At 60.3% G+C, this 22,932-nt stretch overlaps 1 protein-coding gene across 1 annotated transcript; it reads left to right on the forward strand.

Moving 5' to 3' along the window:
- The first annotated feature begins 1,108 nt into the window (after positions 1-1,108).
- LRPAP1 (LDL receptor related protein associated protein 1) lies at positions 1,109-22,542 on the forward strand. Its single transcript, XM_072946916.1, has 8 exons — positions 1,109-1,394; positions 9,977-10,121; positions 12,851-12,975; positions 13,703-13,823; positions 13,979-14,137; positions 14,983-15,065; positions 16,486-16,662; positions 22,347-22,542. Exons 1-8 carry the CDS (start codon positions 1,176-1,178, stop codon positions 22,407-22,409), a joined length of 1,092 nt encoding a protein of 363 aa, XP_072803017.1. The 5' UTR covers positions 1,109-1,175; the 3' UTR covers positions 22,410-22,542.
- The last annotated feature ends 390 nt before the right edge of the window (positions 22,543-22,932 follow it).

Here is a 22,932-nt window from a genome sequence, read left to right on the forward strand (position 1 = left end):
ATTCAAAGAGGGTGTTGGGGTGCGGGCACTAGCTGGGTCACGGGGGGAGAAGCTTCAGAGGGGACGGAGTGAGAAGGCCCAGGACACCTGGGACTCCCGGGCCTTGCTCGCTATTCTTCCTGACACATGAAGGAGGTGCCAAGACTCCGGACAGCAGTGACATTTATGCTGGGGTGCCAACCAGAGGCCACCTGCCTGAGTTCACAATGACAAGTGTTGACTGAAAGTAACACACAACCTAAAAGTGGAGATCCGTGTTTTATTCCACGGACTTTGTGAGGATGTCAAGCCTGGAAGGCAGCCTTTCAGATCTCTCTGAAGGACTGCTCCCAAGGGGTAAGGGAGGAGCCAGGATATATAGAGGGTTTTGCAGCAAAGACCAGGTAGTGGGAACATCAAAAGATTATTGTTAATTAAAGAAAACTAGATATCTCAAGTTAGTGGATTTAGCACTTTTCTGTGTATGGGAAGGTGCAAAAGTCTAAGCTCACTGAAATCATTCCTTTAACGTGCACCTAGCTATCCAGGGCCAGTGTTCTGTGCTGCTCACGCTAGTCCCCTCAGGGCACGTTGTTGCCGACGGCCGCAGACGCTGAGGGCTTGGCAGCGGGCAGCCAGTTTGTGTCCATCCTGAGCTCCCTCCAGCTCACCATCAGGGCAGCTGCAGTGGCTGACGGCTTGATGGCCACAGCATCCTTTGCGGGGATGGCCTGCAGCATTTTTCATCCATACAAGGAAAACTCAGAATCAATGCGCATGACATAGAAACAGTCTAAGGTATCAGCCACACACCCTTCCGATTTCTGAACTGTTCACTCTTTCTACGGAGTAGAGGGGAAAGGAGCCTCCAGTCAATTCGATTTCGGTATCTGGGTCTTCTCCAGCCAAGCCTCGGACAAACCGCAGCGCCGTCGGCAGCCGCCCTGGCAGGACCGCCGGCAGCGGGGCCAGGCGGCACGAGACGAGTGTGGTTGCCTAGGAGACGCCCACATGGCGCCGCAGGGCTTACTGGGCTCTGTAGTCCCCCTCCGCCTCCCCTGGGCCAGCCGCGCGGGGAGGGACTACAACTCCCAGGAGGCGGCGCGCGGGGCGGGGGCGGGGCGGGGGCGGGCCGGGCCGGGCCGGGGCCTTTTCCGGCCCGCAGCCACCGGGGTCTCGGCGTCGGAGGGTGGAAGATGGCGTCGCGGAGAGTCCGAGCGGGGCTGCGCCAGCTCAGGGCGCCGCTGCCGCCGCCGCTGCTGCTGCTGCTGCTGCTCCTCGGGCCCTGGTCGGCGGCGGGCCATGGCGGCAAGTACTCGCGGGAGAAGAATGAGCCCCAGCCGCTGTCGAAGCGCGAGCCCGGGGGGGAGTTCCGCATGGAGAAGCTGAGCCAGCTGTGGGAGAAGGCCCAGCGGGTGAGCGGGGTCGGGCCGCCTCTGCCTCGGGGGTCCGCTGGGCAGGGGCTTCCTTTAATCCTGGGGACCGCGCAGCCCGGGGGTCCACGGGGCCGGGGTCTCTTCTAATCCTGGGATCCGCGGGACCCGGTCTCCAACTTCGGGGTTCCGCGGGGCAGGGACCTCGAGCCTCTGACAGCCTCAGGCCCGCCGGCAGTTGTAGGTGTGGGGTACCCTTACCCACGTGCGTCAAGGAGGACGGACCTGGCCCTGGGAGACAGGTGGAGACCGGGGAGGCCCTGGTGCCTGGGCAGAAAGGCTGCCCGGTCAGTTTGAACTGCGCTTCTTTGCAGCTGAGGCCAGGACCCCACCCTGCAGGCAGGCCCACTGTTAGTGAGTGAGGGGCAGACCCAGGCTAGATCTCAGGTCTCTCGTCTTGCAGGTTTTCACCGTTTCGCACATTACATATCCCTGAGTGGAGGAAAAAGGAGACCAGGTGATGCCTAAGACTCTTCCAAGGACAGAACCTTGGAGCAGACCAGTGCGTGTTAGTTTGGGCGGGGTGGGGGGAGATGGGGAGGGGAGGGGAGGTGGGCTCAGGCGGGAACGCGGGAAACTTAAGACTCTCCTGAGCTAAATCCCACCTTCCTCATTTCAGAGCTGAAGGTAAGGAAGCCCAGAGGGCAAAGGGCGCCCCCAAGGTCACTTAGCCGTTGAGGGCAGAATTAGGCCAACAACTTGCTAATTGGTGTGTGACCTGGACCAGCGGCCTTCTCATTAACATAACAACTCTTCCTTTGTCAGGCTTGGCTTGTTTTTAGTGAAATGGGTATTTGCAAACTGCCCCCAGCCCTGGGGGCGGCAGTGTCTTCAGCTCTAAAATAAAGGGATCCATTCGAGCCAGTCTTCCAGTTTTAAGCATTCCTGAGTCCTTTAGGAGAGTTAGATGTTTGCAAAGTAAGACTGAGTTTTGGAAAAGAGGAGAAACTGGCTGGGAAGAAAGGTGGAGGTGGGGCAAAGTCTGCAGGAGGGGCGTGGGAGGAGACTGCAGGGCTGTGAAGGGGCAGGATGGATGCCCACAGGCCCTTAAAGGAGCTTCTGGGTTCTGTGCTGTTCGCAGACCAGTGTCCTTGAGGATCCTGCAGGGGTGGGCCGGCTGGCTGTCAGAGGGGCCCTTTGTGTGCGCGGAGTCTGCACAGGTGAGAGAGCGCACTGTGGGCTGGAGAGGCAGGGAGATGTACTGGGGGAGGGGGCTCTTGAGGGGCTGGGGCACTGCTGGATTTGGCAGCCAGGAAGAGGAGTGAGGGCGGGGCACAGGGCCTGGGAGGAACCGGTTTACTGAACTGCGGGTCATGCCTGGGAAATGCACTCTTGTGCCCATGAACCACACCCCCTCCTGCTTGCAGGGCTGTCCTGGTGAGTCCTGCCTTGTCTTCCCTGATGCGGCTTTATGTCTCTCAGCCTGGGCAGCCTCCTCACGCCTGGCTGCTCACCCACCGTGGGGCTGCACCTGTGTTACCCCCCACCCTCACCCCATGCTCAGTCCACTTCTGAGCTGGGTCACTCTCAGGTCACATCTGTCCGAGAGGGCCTGGCTGTTCTCCTGAGACCCCAGCCCTGTCCCGGCCTTGGACAGACAGTCCTTGGACTGGATGCCCTTTCTGCTCCCCTCAGCCCTGAAATTCTGCAGTGGCACATGCAAGTCTTTTCTGCTGAACAAGATGTGCAGGGCCTCTGTGGTGGGGTTTGTGCCTGGTGGCATTTTCCGGGGCCCTCCCCACTTCCAGACAGCCTCGTGCAGGCAGGCAGACCTGGAATACAGGCTGGCTGGTCTTGGCTCTCAGGTGGCTCCTGGCCCAGGGTCCGCCCTCCTGCTGCGCAGAGCCGTCGCGCAGGAGGAAGGTGGTGCAAAGCACACCTGTACCAGCGTTCTGGACCTTTTGATTTTGTTCTTTTCGCAGTTAGCGCTCTGAAAACATTGTTTGTTTATTTCCTAAGTAGGAAGTGGTCTCCTAGTCTAGTAGCTAGTGTGTTACAGTGTCACAGGACACAGGGACGGAAAAGAGGCTGGTGAAGGCGTTTGCCTTCCCCTCTCTGTCCAGCCCACCTTCTCTGGGCTGAGGGGTGCAAATCCCCCCTTGATACGCAGGTGCCATGTTTGGGGGGCTTCGCCTCCCATGAGACCAGACCAGGGACCTCCTGGTGTTGCTTCATCACAGCTCAGCATCTTAAACCTTGACCTCCTGTGAAATCATGCAGTTCCTCTTTGATCCTAGCCTCTTGTGTCATCTTCCAGCGTGTTGCAAGGCTCCTGAGCAGGGAGGGACTGGGGGCTATTCGCGGAGCCCTAGGGTTGGGTGATGCCATGGGAAGATGTCTGGAGGGGTGCATCTGTGGGCGGCACCCACCGTCACATGGGGGTGGTCTGGTAGGTGTCTCTGTTCCCAGGGTGGCTGTGTGTGGTGTCACAGGGGTGCCGCTCCAGTGCTTAGGACACAGTTCCTACACTGACCTCAGCGCTGAAGCCAGTCTCCAAGGTGGGAGGTCCAGGGGGAGAGCCTGCGGCCGGTTTCCCTTCCCTGTCATCTGCCCCAGCCCCCATCCTCTGCTCCAGGGCAGACTGCGGAGGGGCACTCCCATCCCCACAGCATCTCCGAAAAGGGAAGGGCTGTGGTTGCCCCAGCCCCCATCCTCTGCCCCAGGGCAGACTGCAGAGGGGCACTCCCATCCCCACAGCATCTCCGAAACGGGAAGGGCTGTGTTCTGTCCTTGGAGCTCCCTCACCTATGTGGGCCACTCTGCAAATAAGGTGGCTCTCGGGTCTTGCCGCCCAGGGACAGGCCCATGTCAATGCTGGGCCACCGCCAGGCCTCTGCTCAGAGTGCACAGCTATGGCTGGAGGCTGAGGCTTGGGTGGACACCAGTGCCCAGTGACTTTTTGGTTTTGGTGTTTATCTCTTTTTTTTGAGGTCTGATTGAGGTCTGAACCTCCAAAAGGCTGTACCTGTGTGTGAATTTGGAGATAAGTGTATATTTGTGGAACCATCACCATCATCTGTGCTGTAAGCAGAGCCGTCGCCTCCAGGGTGCCCTCCCGCCCCCTCGTGTATTATTTGCAGGTCTGGTAAGAGCAGCTGACATGTGACCGACTCTCTTAGCAAGTGTGTAAATGCACAGCTTGGTAACCACCAGTGGTGGACGGTACTGCGGACTCGGCCCGGCACTGGCACTCCATCTCAGCACTTACTCGTGTCGTGTGACTGGAACTGCGTCCTCTGACCAGCCCCTCCTGTCCGCACCCCGGCACCCACCTTCACCTCTGCGTCCCCGAGCTTGGTTGGTTCGATTCCCCGTGTGAGCGGCACCACGTCGTAGTGTTTGCTCTGACGTGTCCAACTCATTTCTCTCGGCGTGATGTCTTTTACCTTCACTCGTGTTACCACAGATGGCAAGATTTCTTCCTTTTCGAGGCTGCGTAATATTCCATTATCTGTCTACAGCACGTTTTCTTTATCCGTGTGTCTCGCTGGACGTTCAGGTTGTTCCCCTGTCGTGGCTGTCATTAGTAGCACTGCAGTGAACAGGGGGACGCAGATCTTTCTTCAAGATCCCGAATCCAGTTCCTTGGGAGAGTGACCCGGGGTGGGGTCGCCAGCTCGCGCAGTAGTGCTGTTCTTAATTTCTGGGGAACCTCTGTGCTGTTCCCACAGTGGCTGCGCCAATTTGCGTTCCTGCCAACAGTGCGTGAGGGCTTCCCTTCTTACCCTCGCCAGCGATTGCCATCTTCTGTCTGTTGTTTATAATAACCTTCGTAACACGTGTGAGGTGACGTGTCCTTGTGGTTGAATTTGCATTTCCCTGATAATTCGAGGTGTTGAGCAGCTTTTCATGTACCTGTGGGCCATTTACATGTTATATTTGGAGAAATATTCAAGTTCTTTGCACCCATTTTTTTTAACTCAGGTGATTCCATTCAACATAGTCCTGGAAGTTCTAGCCAGAACAGCTAGGCAAGAAGAAGTGAAAGTCATCCAGATCAGAAAGGAAGAGAGAGAATTATCTGTTTGCAGATGGCATGGTCTTATATGCAGAAAGCCCTAAAGATTCCACAGAATAACTTGGATTAATCAACAAGTTCACTACAGTTAGAGGAGCAGAGTCAGTATGCGAGCGTCAGTTGCCTCTCTGTACGCCAGCATCAAACTGTCTGAAAAGGACAGTGAGAAGTCAGTCACATTCACAGTAGCATCAAAAGGCATAAAGTGCCCAGTGACGTTTAGCTACGTGTTCTGGGCCAGCTTCCTGACCTTCCTGGGCCTCGGTTGGTCCGAGCAGCCTGCAGGGTGGTTGTGAAAGTTTCAGAGACAGAAGAGAGAGTGCCAAGGTGGTGAGGTCCCCTGGCAGGAGGGCGCCTGAGATGTAGACCCGTGCCCACCCCGCAGGCCGAGGGCCTCTGTCTCTGTGAGCCGCGTGCTTCCTGCACAGCTGCTGTTGTGGAGTCAGGAGTTACTTTCTTTCATGTTTGACAGAGTCTACTTTGCGTTTGGTTTCTATTAACTGGTTTTCTTCGTGTGAGGAATGACCGTTTAGCTCAGAGTTAAAGGGATTGGAGGAGTCAGGAGAGCAGGCACCAGGTGTTTGCACGTGGCCTCCTTGCCGGGACCCCATGGCTGTGTCTCAGGGGCGCTGCTGCCCCCGTGGGCGTCTCCAGCCCCGGGCCTGCAGGCCTCCATGCTCCCCAGGAAGGTTGGCACCAGAGGGCAGCTGTCTTTGTGTGACGCGTTGGGAGGTTTAGACCTGCCGGGGTCTCAGACCCGGGAGGTAGTGACTCGCAGGGGGCGTGACAGTCACACTGGTGGGCACCAGAGTCTGCCAGCCGTGGAGCCCCTGCCCTGGCGTCAGCGCCTCGATTCCCTCAGAGCCCTGGGGAGTCAGACAGACAGGAAAATCAGGGTGAGTGGGGACCACGGGCTGTGGTTTGTCCAGCAGCCTGAGGTCCCCAGATCTGTCCCCCCGGGGTGGAGCTTGCTGGCAGTTGGAGGACACGGGTCCTCCCCCACAGCCGCAGAGAGGGCCACCTTGGGCTGTTGTGCTGCCACACAGGCCACAGAGAGCGGAGCCGGGAGCCTGTCCCTCCACCCTCCCCCGCTGCACCTCCCGCTGCAAGCAGGCCCCTAGTGGTGACACTGAGCTCCTGGGCCTCAGCGCCCGTGCCCTCGGCATCCTGGGTGGGCTGCAGGCCTCCCTTTGGGCAGCACAGCATCACTCAGTAGGAGCCTAGTAACAGAGCAGCCAGCATCTGTGTGCACGGAGTCAGAAACGGGGATAAGCCTGTCACCAATGGAGATGCAGTAAACGTGGACCGAAGGGTGAAGCCCTTAGCGCTCTTCTTCCTGCTAGCGGGCCCCTCCCTCTGCCTTTCCCACCATCCCGCCTCCCTGTGCCTCATGGCCCACCTCTGGGAATGCAGGTCAGAGGAGGCTGTCACCTCCAGAGCTGGGGAGCCGGCTGGGCAGGCGGGGCCAGGTAGGCCTGCCCTGGGCGGCGATTAAGAAGCCTGGGGCACCCGCGTGCAGTCGTGTGGACTGCGGGAAGCAAGCTGGGGGAGAAGAGGGGACGGGAGACCGCAGTGAGCACAGGCCTCCGGAGAAGGCCGCAGGCAAGGGCCCGCCCCAAGGGGAGCCAGCAGAGGAGATGGAGAACCCGGGCCCTGCTGTCACCTGTGCCTTCTGGCTCGTGCTGGGGGACTTCCCCTGATAGGTTCCAGGCTCGTGGCGGGTGGGCCCCAGGTTTTTCTGGCATCTCCCGAAAGGCCCTGCAGAGCTGGGAGAGCCCAAGTTCTGCCAGGTGCCCATTAGGGACACTGGGGACTCTGGCAGTTCTCGTCCCCTTGGGCGGGAACCCTTTACAAAGGTTCTCGGCTACCATAGTGGCCGTCCCCAAGGGTTCGTTCTCATGACCCTTTTAACCTGAAAAGCCTGGTGACCACTGTTCTCCCGAACCTGTGCGGTTGATAAGGGGCCGCTTTGTCCTGGGGCAGTGTTCGGGGGTGAGGACTGAGCTCCGGCCGCCCAGGAGAGCCTGCAGGGCCCATGGGGTCAGGTGCTGGGAAGTGACATCTGAGCTGGGGCCTTGTGACCAGCAGGTACAGTGGTCTGGAGACAGGTGGAATGTGCAGCATGTTTGCTCCCCCGGCCTGGCCTGAGCCGACAAGCGTCAGCAGTAAAGGCCAGAGCCAGGGCCTGGGCCTCTTCTCGGTCTGCCTGGGTTCTGTGCTCACTTCCACGGGATGACGATGCTTCACGAGGCGGTGACAGTGGCCCAGAGCCTTGGGGCCACAGAGCACAGGTGCAGCCCTGGTTCCCCTCCTCGACCCGGTCAAGGGGCAGAGAAGCGCTGGAGCATCTTTACTGGGAATGGGCCCTCCCCCGGGGGGCTTATCCCGGCAGCCTCCTCTGTCCTCTCGCTGGGGCGCGGTGGCCCATGCCACCGAGGCTGCCTGGCCACCTCCAAGCCCGGGTCCCACACGCCCAGGGCAGCAGCTCACTCAGCAGCCTTGGTCACGTGTGAGCCCTGTCTGGGCTGGTGTGGCCGAGAGAGGCCGGGTGAGGGAGGCCCAGCGTGGCTGGGCCGGATGCTGTGAGCGGCGGGGGGCACCCTGGGTGGGGTGCTGTGAGGAGGAGGGGCTGCTGGGCCCTCCTCAAGCCGCAGAGGGGACTTGGGAGAGACCAGCTCCAGGACAAGCTGTGATGCAGGTCGACTGGGCATCCTGGCCCCTCCGTTCCTCGGCTGTTTCCTGAGAATGCCAGTCCTCGGAGAGGGTGACTGGTCTGAGGTCAAGCAGGTTCAGGACACTGGGCTCACGGAGCTGCTAGCTTCCTCTGCTGCAGGACTTGTCAGAGCCTCTGATGTGCTGGTGTCACAGAGCGCTGAGGTGTTCACATCCTGGGTCACGCAGATCTTGGCAAGCCTGCTTTACAAAGAGGAACCCAAGTTTTGTGAAGGACGTGGCTTACTTTGCCCAGCGCACCCAGCCGGGCAGGCCTGAGCTGGGGCTCACGAGGAAGGGGCATTCTGACCAGCGGTTCTGGTGCAGGGACACTTGGTGTGGCTTTAGACATCAGCCGTTAAACCTTGAGAACACAAAGCAGTGGTTCTGACAGACGGCGTCCCCCAGCCTTCCCTCAGCACCACCCACCCCGTCAGAGCTGGAGTCGCGTCGGGGATGGAGTGAAGTGCGCGTTTCTGGCGGCCTCACTGGACCCCAGCGCCCTGCACTGCCGTGGGGTGGAGGGGCTGGGGAAGCCCCCGCACGGCCCGCGGGCAGCAGGTAAGTGGAGCACTGAGTCCTGCCACACAGGGTCAGGCTCCCTGGTCTGAAGGCTCTGGAGTTTGTTTAGAGCCCAGGGTGCGCTTCAGAGGCTGGGACGGGACGCAGGTGTCCCTGCTCCCCACAGGGTCGACGAGAGGTGAGGCCGGCAGGGCTGAAGCTGCGGTGATGTGTCTGCACCAGACCTCCCGGGCTCGGGGCTCACGTTGACGTTGCTCAGCCCGCGCAGTCCGGTTCACAGGGGCTGCCGCCCGGGGCGGCCGGGGGCCCGGCTGCCGCGCAGCCTCCTCCCGGGGCCCTCTCCTTGCGTAGCGTCAGTTTCCTTGCCGCACCTTCCCGCCCTCACCTGGAGCCCTTTCTCCCAAGGCTCTAGCACCGGGGGGCTGTCCTCCGCCCTGCTGCTCACACGCACACTGGTCCAGCCAAGCCCGGAGTGGACGAGTCCCCCAGGACAGCCAAGCTGTCTGAAGTCCAGTCCGGCGCCCTTGCCCACTGTCCCGTCTACCACGGGAGCCCCGACTCACGGCCCTGCATTCTGTCTTGTGTCCTGTGTCACTCCGCCAGTCCCTCAGGGGTGTGGGCACCTGTCACATTAGCTCATTGGTTTTTAAAGCTGCAGGTTTAATGGAACTTGCACAGCCTTCCATGTCATTTTGACTGACAGGTGGTGCCAGCCCTGAAGCTGTGAGGTGGCTGAGCCTGGAACAGGGTCTGTCAGGAGCTAGAGGTCCCTTCTCAGTCCCGCAGCCCGTGGCCAGCGCAGCCCCACGTCCCTCGGTCGGCCAGCTCCTGGCTCAGGAGCTGCTCCACGGGGGAAGGGCTTCCCGGCCAGTGTCCCGAGGGAGCCATGGCTGTGTTTTTTGGTTTTTGTTTTAATCGGACATTTTCCATAAATTCAATCTGCCCTCTGATCGTTGCACTGTCTTTTATCCTAGTTATGTAATACGAGGAAAAAGTATTGGTTTCCTGACCAAGCCCTGCATTCGTGCTCCCGCATCCCCCCACCCCGTTTCCCCAGGTGTCCCCGAGGTGTCCTCAGGGTCCAGGCTGGGAAGCTGAAGCATCCCGTTACAGGAGCCAGCTTTCCACTGGCGCCCACACGCTTGGGCTCCCTGGGGACTTGGGGTCTGGCGAGGCCAGAGAGCGGGCTCGGGACACAGAGGCCAGTGGTCTCCACACTGTGGGCAGAGGTCTCCGAGGCCCGTTTCTTGCAGGCCATGTCGTTGGTCACCACGCAGCAGGTGTTCAAACAGTCTCTGTTCTTGTCCCACAGCTGGGCCTTACTCCTGTGAAACTGTCTGAGCTCCATGCCGACCTGAAGATACAAGAGCGGGACGAATTCAAGTGGAAGAAGCTGAAGGCTGAGGGCTTGGATGAAGATGGGGAGAAGGAGGCAAAGCTTATCCGCAGTCTCAACGGTACCTCTCTGTGTTTCACCGAGGGAAGCGGGCTCCTAGCTCAGCCCCACATCTCGTTCTGTCTCTGGTTTGTGGGCAGGACGAGAGGTAGCCCCTCCTCGTGAGCCCGTCCTCGGCAGAGCGGCCCTCGGCTATAAGCAGGCGCAGCCGCCGGGCTGTCCTCTGAGGGCTCTCGGCCAGCGAGCGCGAGGGCCGGGGCGAGGGTGTCCGGCCGCGTTAACGCGCAAGCAGCCAAAAGCCCAGGGCTGCCTGGTCCAGGGAGGCAGCCAGGGGTGGCCAGGTGCCTGCGGTCACGTGGAAGAGAAAGTAGGGGTGTCCCAGGCCCTAGTCCACCCGGTGAAGAGCAGAGCCCTCGCCGAACCAAGCCTGGTGCCGCTCCACACGGGGTGCGAGCAGTCGGGCCCAGAGTCCACCCACCGTCTCAGGCTCCCTGTGCACTCCAGGTGGCCTGGGGCTGTGAGATGGAGGCGCACAGGGGGCACAGAGAGATAGCCAGTGGTCAGCTCCCTCCCAATGACACCTTCACCTGGACTCTCACTGCCAGACCCTGTCCTCCTGGGAGCAGCTTCCAGCCCAGACAGTGTCCAGGTTCCTGTCACAGGTCTTGTGGGTGACGTTGGTTCCTTTGTGGGCGCCTGGGTGACCTCAGCCAGCCTGGAAGGAGCTGGAGTGCTGAGGCAGGCCGTCTGAGTGTCCGTTCTGCGGGACTGTTCACCGAGTGGCTGGCCGTCTTCTTGATGTGGTCCACAGGACCCCGTCTGCCATCCCCTCGGTGCCCTCCCCCACCCCACGCCATTTTCAAGGCAGATGCTGAGTAGTACAGCATCCAGACCAGGACCCGAGCGTGACCGGGCCTGTCCTGGGCCCTGACGGCGCTCGCCCTGGTGTGCCCCCACACTGGAGGGACAAACTCCGCAGGATCTGCCTATTCCCGACCGAGGTCTTGCCGGCACACTCAGCCCACCCAGTTGAGTCCTGAGGAGACGGGTCCTGCCCTTTCTGCTCTGCAGCCTCACACCCTGGGCTGGGCCGCCCCATGGAGTGCACTCCAGGGGTTCAACCTTTCCTGGAAACAGGAGGCTGGGCTTGGGGCTGCCGAGTGCACCCCAAGACTCGTGTGCCTTGCCTTGCCTGCTGGTTCTGCCTTCTGCTGGCTGCAGGCACTGGCTCGAGGACCTGGACAGCCCAGTGCTTCTCCCCGCCAGGCTCAGGGCCACTGGGGTCATTCCGGGTGGGTTGGGGTTGCCAAGCCCGGGGCTCCTTTCTGCACTAGTGATGCAAGGCCGGGACTCTGGCCCAGGATGACCGCTGCATGGGCCTCGGAGGCAGTGCCAGGCCCCAGCTCTCTGGGCCGGGACATCCAGTAGCCTTTTTTCCAGATAGTTTTAGTGTATAAGTTACACGTGGTAAGATGCTGGTCTCAGTCTCAGGGTGTGATGGATTTTGTGATCTCCCCTGAAGGCCCTGCCCCAGGCAGCGTCCATCACTCAGTGTGGGGGGGGCTTCTGCAGTTTAGGGCGAGGACCACGGTCTGCTTTTTTACGTTTAGGGAAAGCACAGACTGGACGCTAAGAACATACACATTTCACAGCTCATTCCATTGGTCTAAGCATCCGGGAGAGTGAGTTCCGAGGTGCAGGCAGTGTAGGCAGAGAAGTGAAACCCCAAAAGCCAAGATTAGGCCGGGCAGGGCCGTGGGGCCCCAGGGCGAGGAGCTGGATGTGGAGGCTGCACAGGTGGGCTGCAGGCGCTACTTGCGTCCACCACCTATTGGGGTAAAGTCCAGAGGAGGGGCTGGAGGTCAAGGGTCAGGGGCCACTGCTTAGATGAGGACCCCAGGGATGGGGTGCAGGGGGAAGGGAAGCCCTGTGCCCAGTTCCTGGGGAAGACAGGATGGGGAGCTTGGGAGAGGCCCAGGGTGCGGCCGTGGAGGGGACAGTGGTTCGTATCTGCTATCTGGAGGACCTGTGTCCCTTCAGATCAGGGGGCTGGGTCAGACCCACTCCCAGCTAAGGAGGCAGGTGGGGCATGGGAGGAAGCACTGGGAAGGCAGGACCATCCCGGGCAGGACCCCCGTCCCAGTGTAGGCCCAGGAACCCTGCCCCGCGCTGTGCTGGTGACGTCGGGGTCTGAGACGCAGAGGCTGTGGGTGGGCGCCGGGTCCTGAGGGTTCCTGAGAAATGACACCCCGTCGCCACCCCGTCGTCTGGCCAGTAGGCCGGAGCTGCTGTCCTTTCCGGCTGCTGCTGGTGGCTTTGCACTGAAAGCACGGACATGGGGGTTTCACCTTTAGAAAGTGTTTTCCTTCAAATACAAATATGTTTTGGGTTGTGGAAAAGCTGCCCCGGCCCCTGCCCCGTCCACTCAGTGAACTGCCGCCCTCTTGCTCACTGGATTGGCCCCCTGACAGAAGCAGGCTGCAAGTTTCAGTTTTGAACACCGGGAAGCTGGTCTGTAGAGATGGTCCGGTGGGTGACAGCCCCATCCCGGCCGAACCGCACAGGCTCCACTGCGGTCGGGGTGGAGGGGCCGGGCTGGTGTGTGTTGGGGGTGTCCCCGAGACCTGGACGCGTCAGTAGAGCGGCAGCCCGAGATTTGTTCACGCTCCTTCCACCAGGTCCCAAGTGGCCGGGAAAGCCGGGGGTGGAGGCCAGTGCCGAAGTCAGCAGGGCCCTGTGGCCCCCGGGCTGGGGCGCCGCTGCTAGTGACCGCCTCCCGCTCTCTCCTAGTCATCCTGGCCAAGTACGGTCTGGACGGGAGGAAGGACGCCCGGGCTGTGAGCAGCAACTTCCTCAGCCACGACGCCCAGGACGACAGCCTGGAGGACCCTCGGCTGGAGAAGCTGTGGCACAAGGTACCAAGGGCACCGTCCGCCACCCCAGGGATGCGCGCCCTTGTGCTAACCCCTGCCCTGTCATCTGGCCCGGTGTGGGGTGTCCCACTGGGACGTGTTCTCTTTGTGAGGCTGTACCCATTTCTCCGGGGTCGTGTCTTTCCTGTTCAGAACACTCGCTGCTCTCATCTGGGGTTCCTGTGTGGCCGTCAGAGCTTCCTGTGTTAGGGGTGTGTGGATGACCTGTGGTTAGAAACGGGCTCGTGGTGTAACCAGCGGCTCTTTTCTCTTTGTGCCTGGACAGTTGACCCTTGAACATACGGGGCTTAGTGGTGCTGATCCTCCACACGGTTGAAAATTTGAGTGTAACTTAGTCTGCCCTCTGTGTCTGCGGTTCTGCACCTGCGGGTTCAGCCACCTGCCGAGCATGCACACTGCCTTGTTCTTTGAAAATATCCGCACACAAGCACGTGGATGCACGCGGTTCAAACCCATGTTGCAGGGTCATCTGTAATTTAGTTTGATCCCACGGGCAGGTTCCATGACTCAAGAAAGGCGTGGTCGCCTGGTTGGGGGTGCCAGCCAGGTGGGGATTCAGACTTCATTCTCCTTTGCCCACCAGCTCCTGTCCAGGACATGCTGTCTGGACCACACTGACTGGGGGCAAGAACTGGGGTTCTCCCCCCACCGGATGTGGACGGTGAGCATGGCCGACCGGGGTGTTCACCCAAGGCCACTGTGCTTTCAGGCGAAGACCTCCGGGAAGTTCTCCAGCAAAGATCTGGACAGGCTGTGGCGGGAGTTCCAGCATTACCAGGACAAAGTCCATGAGTACAATGTCCTGCTGGAGACCCTGAGCGGGACAGAAGGTGTGTGAGGCCCCGGGCCCTCCTGTGGGCAGCCCTGGCTCCAGAATGTTCCAGAATGGAGCTGGCCGCTGCTTTGTGAGATCTAGACGAGGCTCCATGCTGCCGTCCCAGGCCCGGGTTCTCATGCATGGGCGCCCTGCTTCCGGTTCCCACAGAAGTTCACGAAAACGTCGTCAGTGCTGCCGACATGACCCGCGTCGAGGAGGAGGTGCTGCGGAGCAGACACGCCGAGCTGAAGGACAGGCTGCGGGACGTGAGCCAGGGCTTCGAGCGCCTGCGGAAAGTCAGCCACCAGGGCTACGGCGCCCAGGCCGGTGAGCTCGCAGCCGTCCCCCACGTGCCCTCTCCCCTGCTCCACAGGCGCACCTGGTGGGGGAACGGGGCCACCTCGAGGGCCGCTCTGGGAAGCCACTGAGCTACTGTGGAGCAACGACTCCGAGGCCCCGGCCATGCAGAGAAGCAGGGGGCACTTCTGACCTCCACCCTGCCCCTACCAGGGCTGCGTCCAGCCAGCTGCTCGGTTTCTCCTGCTAGTCTGAGTCCTTCCAGCAATGCCCCGCGGCCCTGGGCAGCAGGAAGGGGTCCCCCGAGGGAGGAGGTGGAGCAGCTGGTGAGATCAGTGCTGGGCAGGCAGCCAGGGCCACTTGTGCCCAGCCTCCTCCAGAAGGTGGGTGAGAGGCCGGCACCCTCACCGCGTCGGCTTGTGAGCACTGGCAGAGGGTAAGGGGTCCCTTCCATCTGGTTTGCTTCACTTCAGAGCTAGCGGGATGGGCAGTGGCCTGAGCCTTAGCCTGGAACTGCAGGTGGGGGCACCCACAATCTTGACTCCCACAACCCCTTCCCCCTCGTACCCCCCAGCTCCCCCTGCTCACTTGTGGGACTCCTGCACCCTGGGGCGCAGCGGATTGACCGAGGGGCGGGTGGGGGCATCACCGAGGCCCCATTCCGCTGGGTCCCGTACACTGCAGACTGAATGCATGTGGGGAGTACCCGGTCTGCTTCCAGAAGAAACCAAATACACACCTGCACACCAACACTGTGTGCGCACACACAGTCACGCACATGTACGCTTAGACACACATGCTCTGTGCACTCGGGCGCGTGTGGCCCTGGGCGTCCCCGGTGCCGTGCATGTCACTGACCTGCCTGTGTTCTGCAGAGTTCGAGGAGCCACGGGTGATGGACCTCTGGGACCTGGCCAGGGCAGCCAACTTCTCCGAGAAGGAGCTGGAGTCCTTCCGGGTAAGGAGGCGCCAGGCGATGGCGTCTCAGTGACAGTATTTGGCAGCCTCTCCTGGTGAACTTTCTGGGGACGTGGTGGAGGTTTTCTTCCTCAGTCCTCGCAGATCAGTGTTTTCCCAGGGGCTTTCCTCTTGACCCCTGCGTCCCTCCACTGTCCTGGTTGGCAGCCCATGTGAGACAAAGCTGGCCTCCACTGAGTGGACAGTGTGGGGTGCAGGATTTTATGGAACAAGCAGGTGGACAAGGATTTGGAAGAGGAGCCGTTAGGACCCTGCAGGGGGCCCCGGGGCTGGGCCTGGAGGAAGGAAGGGTCTGGGGGTACCTGGGCATCGCCTTCCTGTGGGTCCTGTTGTGACAGAGGCAGCATAGGCCAGCGGGTCGGGGATCAGGGGGGTGCGGGCGCGGGGCTGCTGGGGTGGGGAGTGGGCTCCGCATGGGGCCTGTGGAGTTGAAGCCCCTTGAGTTGTTCAGGAGGCACCTGGTGTGGGCCTGGAGGTGCCTGGGGCAGGGAGGGGGGCGGTCTTAGGGGAGGGTGGGGGGCCCTGGAGGCCCAGCAGGGGTCTCGGGAGTGGTGTGCCCGTGGTTGCCAGGGATTTGGCGGGAGGGTGGGAGGGAGCTGCCCTGTGTGGCCGCTGGGAGCACGGAGGGACCTGAGGAGAGTGTCAGCTCGGTGAGACACGTTAGGTCAGCCAACGTGTGTCCGGGGAAGGTCCCAAGTGGGCATCCATCCTGAGCCCTCACAGAGTTCAGGCCATTCAGAGGGCCCACACTGTGGGCTCGCGGGCCTGGGCAGAACACGGAGCCCCACACTGAGGCCCGGGGCAGTGACAGCCCACCTCAAGGCTGCAGTGGGATTGGAGGTGGGATGTGTCACCCAGGAGCGCGGGGCGGGCAGGAGGGCAGTCATTTTGTCCCTTCTGCTCCTGACGGGACAGGAGGCTGTAGGGTGGAAGGGAGGAGGGGCAGTGCGCAGAGGGGTGGGTAAAGCTCAAGCCCACATTTCAGGCTGGACACAGGGTCCAGGCCAGAGAGAACCAGATGCCTGGCAGGTGCCGTTCACAGAGGTGTGGGGTCAGAGGTCGTTGGGGGCGGGAGGGAGCTGTCAGGTCCGGGCTGGGTCTCTGACAGGGAAGCGCGCTCGTGGTTCCCACGCGAGCTGCTCCACGAGCGCGTGGCGGCCGGGGCAGCAGAGCCCGCTGCCCCCACTCGGCACCCGGAGCTGTCCCCGGCGGGCCGCACAGTGAGCTGGGATGGTGTGGGGGGCTGCTGCTGTCCTGTGCTGAGCCCTGTTCCCCAGTGGGACCAAGCGTGCAGTCTGCCCTCGGTGCTCTTCTGAAACAGACGTCAGATTTGATCAGGGACCCTGAAATGGGAGTTCGAGCGTGTCGGGGGACATTCAGTTGTTTCATTGTTATTCTAGGAAGAACTTAAGCACTTTGAAGCCAAGATTGAAAAGCACAACCACTATCAGAAGCAGCTGGAAATTTCCCATCAGAAGCTGAAGCACGTGGAGAGCTTCGGTGACCCGGAGCACATCAGCCAGAACAAGGAGAGGTACGCCCTGCTGGAGGAGAAGACCAAGCAGCTGGGCTACAAGGTGCGTGCGCGCCGGCCGGCCTCCCGGGGGGCGGGCCTGCCACGGTTACATCCTCGCCAGGCTGCCGGCCCCTAGCCCCCTGACCCCATGTGTGTGCCTGGCCACCCCTCCCTGAGCCTTGGTTCCCTTCTGCAGACGGAAGGCGATCGTCCCAGCGTCGTGGATCTTGGTGGGGGCTTCAGGCATACAGCCACACACCTGCTTCCACAAGGGGGCTGCACAGCCCTGAAGGGGGTTGGGGCTAGGCCATCACTCTGGGGGGCTGGGGAACAGGGGCTCCCCACCCCCCACCCCCAGCCATCTCTGGGCGTGTTCAGGGCCAGGACACCTGTCTGCACTTGTGCTCTCAGCTGGGTGACCGGGCAAGAGGTGTGGGCAGTGGGGGCAGGCTGGCCTGGAGCCGGGCTCTTCCAGCCACACAACTGGTATCCTGGCCCTGGAATGTGCAGCCAGGCCCTGGTTCTGAGTGTCCTTAATTCCTGCCAGCTGCCTGAGGTGCCTTTGGAGCCTCCGTCGGGCACGCAGGTGGCAGTGGTTTCCCAAGAACTCGGTCTAGGGCTCGTGGACATCACACCTGGTTCCATAGGAAGCAGGGACCATCTCAGGGCAGCAACAGTTGGCCCAAGCGGGGTCACTCCTCGTGTATGGCTCAGCAGGGCTCATGGCTACCCCAGATGGGGGCGTCAGCTCCACTGTGGGGTGATGTTGGCACCCCAGGCAATGCACAGAGGTGTAGGACAGTTCGACTGGAACACCCCTCACAGGGGAGGTGGGGGGCACCTGACCTGGCAGGGCTGTGGGAAATAGCCACTGCCCACCCTACCACAGTCATTCATGGTGAACCCACAAATCGGGGCACGTTCCAGGCATTAAGGCGTGAGGGGGCCCATCTGCAGATGGGCCTCTGGTTGAGATTCAGTGAGGACAGGAGGCAGCAGGCAGTGTGGACACTCTGGTACCAGCACGGGACGCTGCTGCACGTGCACAGGGAGCTCTGAAAGCAGGGGCTGGGCTGCACTACAGGGGCGCACTTCTCACTCAAGACTAAATCGAACTTTTAAACAAAAGAAGGTAGAAGTAGCAAGAAGGACGGGTGTGTGGATCTGCTCCTGCACTTGGCAGAGGGGAGTGGAGAGAAGCCAGGTAACCCGTGTTGAGACACGCAATCTTAAACTGACACCACGATACAAGAATCTGCAGGGGAAATCGCTGTGACAGGCAAGGGTGCGGGTGGGCGGGTGCGCTGGCTTCCCTGACCAAGGGCGAGGGCACGTCGGTCAAGAAGTGCGTGTGAGAAGCTCAGGTGGCTGAGTCTTCCACGTGAGACAAGACGCCAGAACCCTCCCAGAAGAGCGCGCGGGCAGAGCGTCCCTGACGCGAGCCCCAGCCGGGCTGCCCGGGCGGCAGGCGGGAAAGCGAAACTAAGCAAGTGGGGCCTGAGCTGAATTTACAAGCTTTTGCAGAACCAAGGACACCGTAAAAAAAGACAAGACGAGACGACCTACAGAATGGGAGAAAATGTTTGTAAATATGTGACTGACAAGGGATTAATCTCCAGAATATACAAACAGCTCATACGACTCAGTAACAGAAAGCAGCCCAGTCCAAGAACGGGCAGAGGGCCTGAAGAAGCAGTTCTCCCGTGAAGACATGCACACAGCCAGTGGAGTACGTGAAAAAATGCCCGGATCGCTAATCATCAGAGAAACGCATATCAGAACTACATGAGGTGTCACCTCACACCAGGCAGAGTGGCCATCATGAGAAAGGCCACAAGCGATAAATGCTGGAGAGGCTGTGGAGAGAAGGGAGCCTCCTGCACTGCTGGTGGGAATGCAGTTTGGTGCAGCCACTATGGAAAACAGTGTGGAGATTCCTCAAAAGACTAGGAATAGACTTAGCACATGACCCATACGTCCCACTCCTGGGCACATATCTGGAGGGACCTCTAATGCGACAAGACACGCGCATCCCACTGTTCACAGCAGCACTGCTCACGATAGTCGGCGTGGAAGCACGAAGTGTCCATTAGCAGAGGGCTGGATGAAGAAGCTCTGGTACATTTATACGATGGAGTACTACTCAGCCACAAAAAAATAAAGTAACGCCATTTGCAGCAGCATGGATGGACCTGAGATTATCATACTAAGTGAGCTAAGCCAGAAAGAGAAAGAAAAGCACCATATGGTATCACTTACATGCAGAATCTAATTTTTAAAAAGGACACAAACGAACTTATTTACAAAACAGAGATAGACTCACATAGGAAACAAACTTACAGTTACCAGAGAGGAAAGAATGAGGAGGAATGAATTAGGATTTGGGATTAGCAGATACAAGCGTCTCTATGTAAAACAGACAGCGAAGTCCTGCAGTACAGCACGGGGAACTCCTCATGACGGCCTGTACTGAACAGGAACGTGTATGTGTATAACTGACTCACTGCCGTGCAGCAGAAACAACATTGTAAACCGACTAGACTCCAATTAGAAAAGTGTGTGTGAGGGACTGGCGCTCCATGAGGAGTGAGGTGGCGGGGAGCAGCCCCGGGGAGGCTCTGGCTGAGAGCACCCCGGCTTCCCGCCCGGCCTGTGCTCCTGGGTGCGGCCAGCAGGGCTCCAGGAGGGCTCGGGGAAGGCCTCAGGCAGAGCGGAGCCCTGGGCCTCCTGCCATCGTGTGACCAGGACAGAAGCGGGAGGAGCCGCAGACAAGTCGGTGTCTTTTGCTGCTTTTGGAATGACACAGGCACGGTAGTCAGCCCACCACGGCGGAAGGGCCCCCGCAGCCCGTGTAGGGGACATCCCCAGAGTGCAAGCTCTGGTGACTGGACGGGACCATGCTGCTGGGCCCTGAGGGATGCCTGCTACGTTAAGACCACTTCCCCGAGATCGGGAAACAGCCGACCTGGCTCGTGCACAGAAATAAACACAGAACTAGGCACTGGAGACAGAGGAACGTGTTCCAAACAAACGAGATAAAACCCCAGAAGGACGCAGCAGAGGCGGGGTGGGCAGTCTGCCTGCTGTGGAGGTCGAGCTGGCGTCACAGCGATGCTCAGTGAGCTCAGGGCAGGGGTGGGCGGTCAGTGAGGAGTCCACCGGCTGGAAGATGCATGCGGACACCAGCAGCAGCAGGACACAATACCTGAACTGCAGGACATGCTGCAAGGAGTCAGCAGTGCGCTAGGGGGCACAGGAGCGGAAGCGAGGCGTGGCGCTCACTCAGGCTGAACAGAAAAGGGAGACTGCTCGTGAGGACAGTTTGAGGGACCTGGGGCAGCGTCAGGCCACTAACCTTCAAGGTGTAAGGGTCCCAGAAGGACGACAAGAGGAGCGATTTACCCAAAGAAGTAAGAGTTGAAAACAGACCCAGGCCCGGGCAGCGCAGAGCCCCGCACGACGAACCCACAGCGGCCCATGCAGGGCGCGCTGCAGCTACAGGGGCAGGAGTCAGAGACACAGAATCCTACAAACAGCAAGAGAAAGGGAGCGCGTTACATACGAGGGAGTCCCCGTGAGGCTGTCGGCTACTTCTCAGCAGAGAGCTCTGCAGGCTGGGGCGGGGGGCGGGGGTGGTCAGAGCGATGAAAGGAAGCTGCCTACGACCACGAACGCTGCCCCGGCGAGGCCCCCGTGGGCGTGCCGGGGACGGGCGGGCTGTCGCAGGGAAGCAGAGGGACAGGAAGAGCTTCTGGCCTCCCAGGACACGATAGAGGGAGCTGTCTGTGCACGTGGAAAAGAGAACACCACAACTGAAAATAACGAGAATCACGAAAGGAAAAACCTCACTGGGGAGGCAGGTGCTCGGTGACGGCAGGAGAGCGTTCACCTACCTACCAACTAGGAGGAGCGCTGAAAGCCAGCGGTGGCAGGCGCTTGGCTTTTGGCTTGGAGGAGGCCAAGGTGCAGCTTCCTTTGGTCGTCCCAGATCCGGGTTCGTCTGACACCAGCCCCCTCCACCGTGCCGCCTAAGTTCAACCCCAGTGAGCGCAAAATCGTGTACCTGAGGTGCACCGGTGGGGAAGGCGGTGCCACATCCACCTTGGCCGCCAAGATCGGTCCCCCCGGATCTGCCTCCAAAACAGACTGTGTGATGACATCACCAAGGCAATTGGTGATTGAAAGGGTCTGAGGATTCCAGTGAAACTAACCATTCAAAACAGACCCAGATTGAGGATGGTGCCTTCTGCTGCCGCCCTGATCATCAGAGCCCTCAAAGAGCCCCCGAGAGACAGAAGGAAGCAGAGAAGCACGAGGCACGATGGAAACATCACTTTTGATGGGATTGTCAACAGTGCCCGACACACGAAAAAAGAGCAGGAATTCATAACAGGGAAGACGGTCACCAGAGCACAAGGGAAGAGAGCCAAGAACAAAACGAGCTACAAACCCACCAGGAAACAACTAACAGAACGGCAGTAGGTGCGCACCTGTCAGTAACCGGACGTACGCGGACTGAGGGCCGCAGCCGAGGACGCAGACCGGCTGAGCGACCGCAGCAACAAGGCCACGCGCCTGCCGCCTGCAGGAGACTCGCTGCAGACGTGGAGACTCGGCACAGCGTGGGGAAAGGTGTCCCGCGCAACTGGAGGTCAGCCAGGGCAGCGGTACTCGCACCAGACAAAACCGACTTCAAACAAAGACTAACAAGAGGCAAGGGTGGGCATTGCCTGCCGGGATCAACCCAGGAAGAAATGGAGCAGCTGTCAGCGTGAGCACACCCAACCTGGGAGCAAGTAAACGCGCGTAGAAGGAGGCAGTGACCCGAGAACAGTGCGGGACCCCAGCCCCCCACTTACAGGGACGGACAGACCCCCAGGCAGGAAGCCCCCGAGGCACATTGACCAGATGAGCGTTCTAGATGTTCATGGGACATCCCATCCAAAAGCAGAATGCACATTCAAGAGCACGGAACGTTCGCCGGGAGAGGTCCCCTGCTAGGCCACAGAGCAAGCCTTGGTAAATTTAGGAAAACTGAAGTCATGTCAAGTGTCTTTTCCAGTCGTAACACTGAGGCTGGAAATACTTCAAGGAAAAAAACAGACGTGTGGAGGCTAAACAGTTCACTACCAAACAATCAACGGATCGCCAGAGAGATGAAAAGTCAAAAAGTCCTGGAGACCAAAAACAAGAGCACTTGCCCAAATCCAGGGACGCAGCAGAAGCAGCTCAGAGAAGGGAGTCTGTCGTGATGCGGGCCCGCCTCAGGAGATGCACGTCTTGAATAAACAGTCTAACCTTTCACTTAAAGGAATCAGCGAGAGAAAGGCAGACAAACCCAAAGTTAGTAGAAGGAAAGAAATCGTAAAGATCAGAGCAGAAATAAATGAAACCAAGACTGAAAAAAAAAGAAAAGATCAACGAAACTGAGAGCCGATCCTTCGGAAAGGAGTGCAGAATCAAGGCGCCCTCAGCCAGACTCGTCGGGAGGGACCCGGAGCCCCAGTCCGCAGAGTCCGGGTGGGAGGAGGGCGTGGGGGCGGGAAGGCCTCCTCCGCCTGCGTCCAGTGTTCCTCGGAGGCTGTTCCTAGTTCGTGAGCTGCTTCTGAGATTTAGTCACGACGGGGTCCGGGGGGCAGGGGGTGGGAGAGTGAGCTAACCAGGCTCGGGAGTTCACTGCCGGGCCAGCGTCTCGGGCCGGGGTGAGCGGGTCTCCTGACTGCTTTGCCTGTGTTTTCTCCGCAGGTGAAGAAGCACCTGCAGGACCTGTCCAGCCGGGTCTCCAGAGCGCGCCACAACGAGCTCTGAGCCCCGGGAGCCTGGCCGCAGGACTCCTGAAGACAGCCAGTGGGGGACGGGCCACAAGGGTCCCGAGCGAGAAGAGGAGCTGCGTGACCCCCACCTCCCCCTGGCCAGCACGGCCCCGCCCGCAGCACCGCTGGCAGTCACCTCTGTCAGGAACGCTGATTTCCAGCTGCCCGTGCTGCAGGGCCAGTTTGCATCAAAACCTTATCAGTCTGCTGCTGGAAACGGTGTGTCCAGAAGTGCTCAGAAATACACTGCAGTGGTCAAGTCCTGAGCTTGTTGGTGTCACTGGTTCCTGTTTCACTGTCTGCTGGGCTGGTGACTTCAGTCACAGGTGTGGGCTCCCGAGGCCCCTCTTCCGTCGCCCCCTCCCCCAGCTTCTCTGTGGCATGAGATGGAGGAAGGGGTCATGGACGTGGCTCAGCCTCCCTGGTCAGGCGGCGGCGAAGGCAGGGTGGGGACGCGGCGCCGTGGCCTCTGAGCCGAGCCCTCGTGGGGCTGCCTTTCTCCTCCTGCCCCCACAGGA

Source organism: Vicugna pacos, chromosome 2 (genome assembly GCF_048564905.1).
Source record: "Vicugna pacos chromosome 2, VicPac4, whole genome shotgun sequence".
Taxonomy (NCBI): domain Eukaryota; kingdom Metazoa; phylum Chordata; class Mammalia; order Artiodactyla; family Camelidae; genus Vicugna; species Vicugna pacos.

Coding starts and splice junctions, on each gene's coding strand:
- LRPAP1 (XM_072946916.1), top strand. CDS start 1,176: ATGGCGTCGCGGAGAGTCCGAGCGGGGCTGCGCCAGCTCAGGGCGCCG. Junction 13,824..13,978: donor GACCCTGAGCGGGACAGAAG/GTGTGTGAGGCC, acceptor CGGTTCCCACAG/AAGTTCACGAAAACGTCGTC. Junction 16,663..22,346: donor CCAAGCAGCTGGGCTACAAG/GTGCGTGCGCGC, acceptor TTTTCTCCGCAG/GTGAAGAAGCACCTGCAGGA.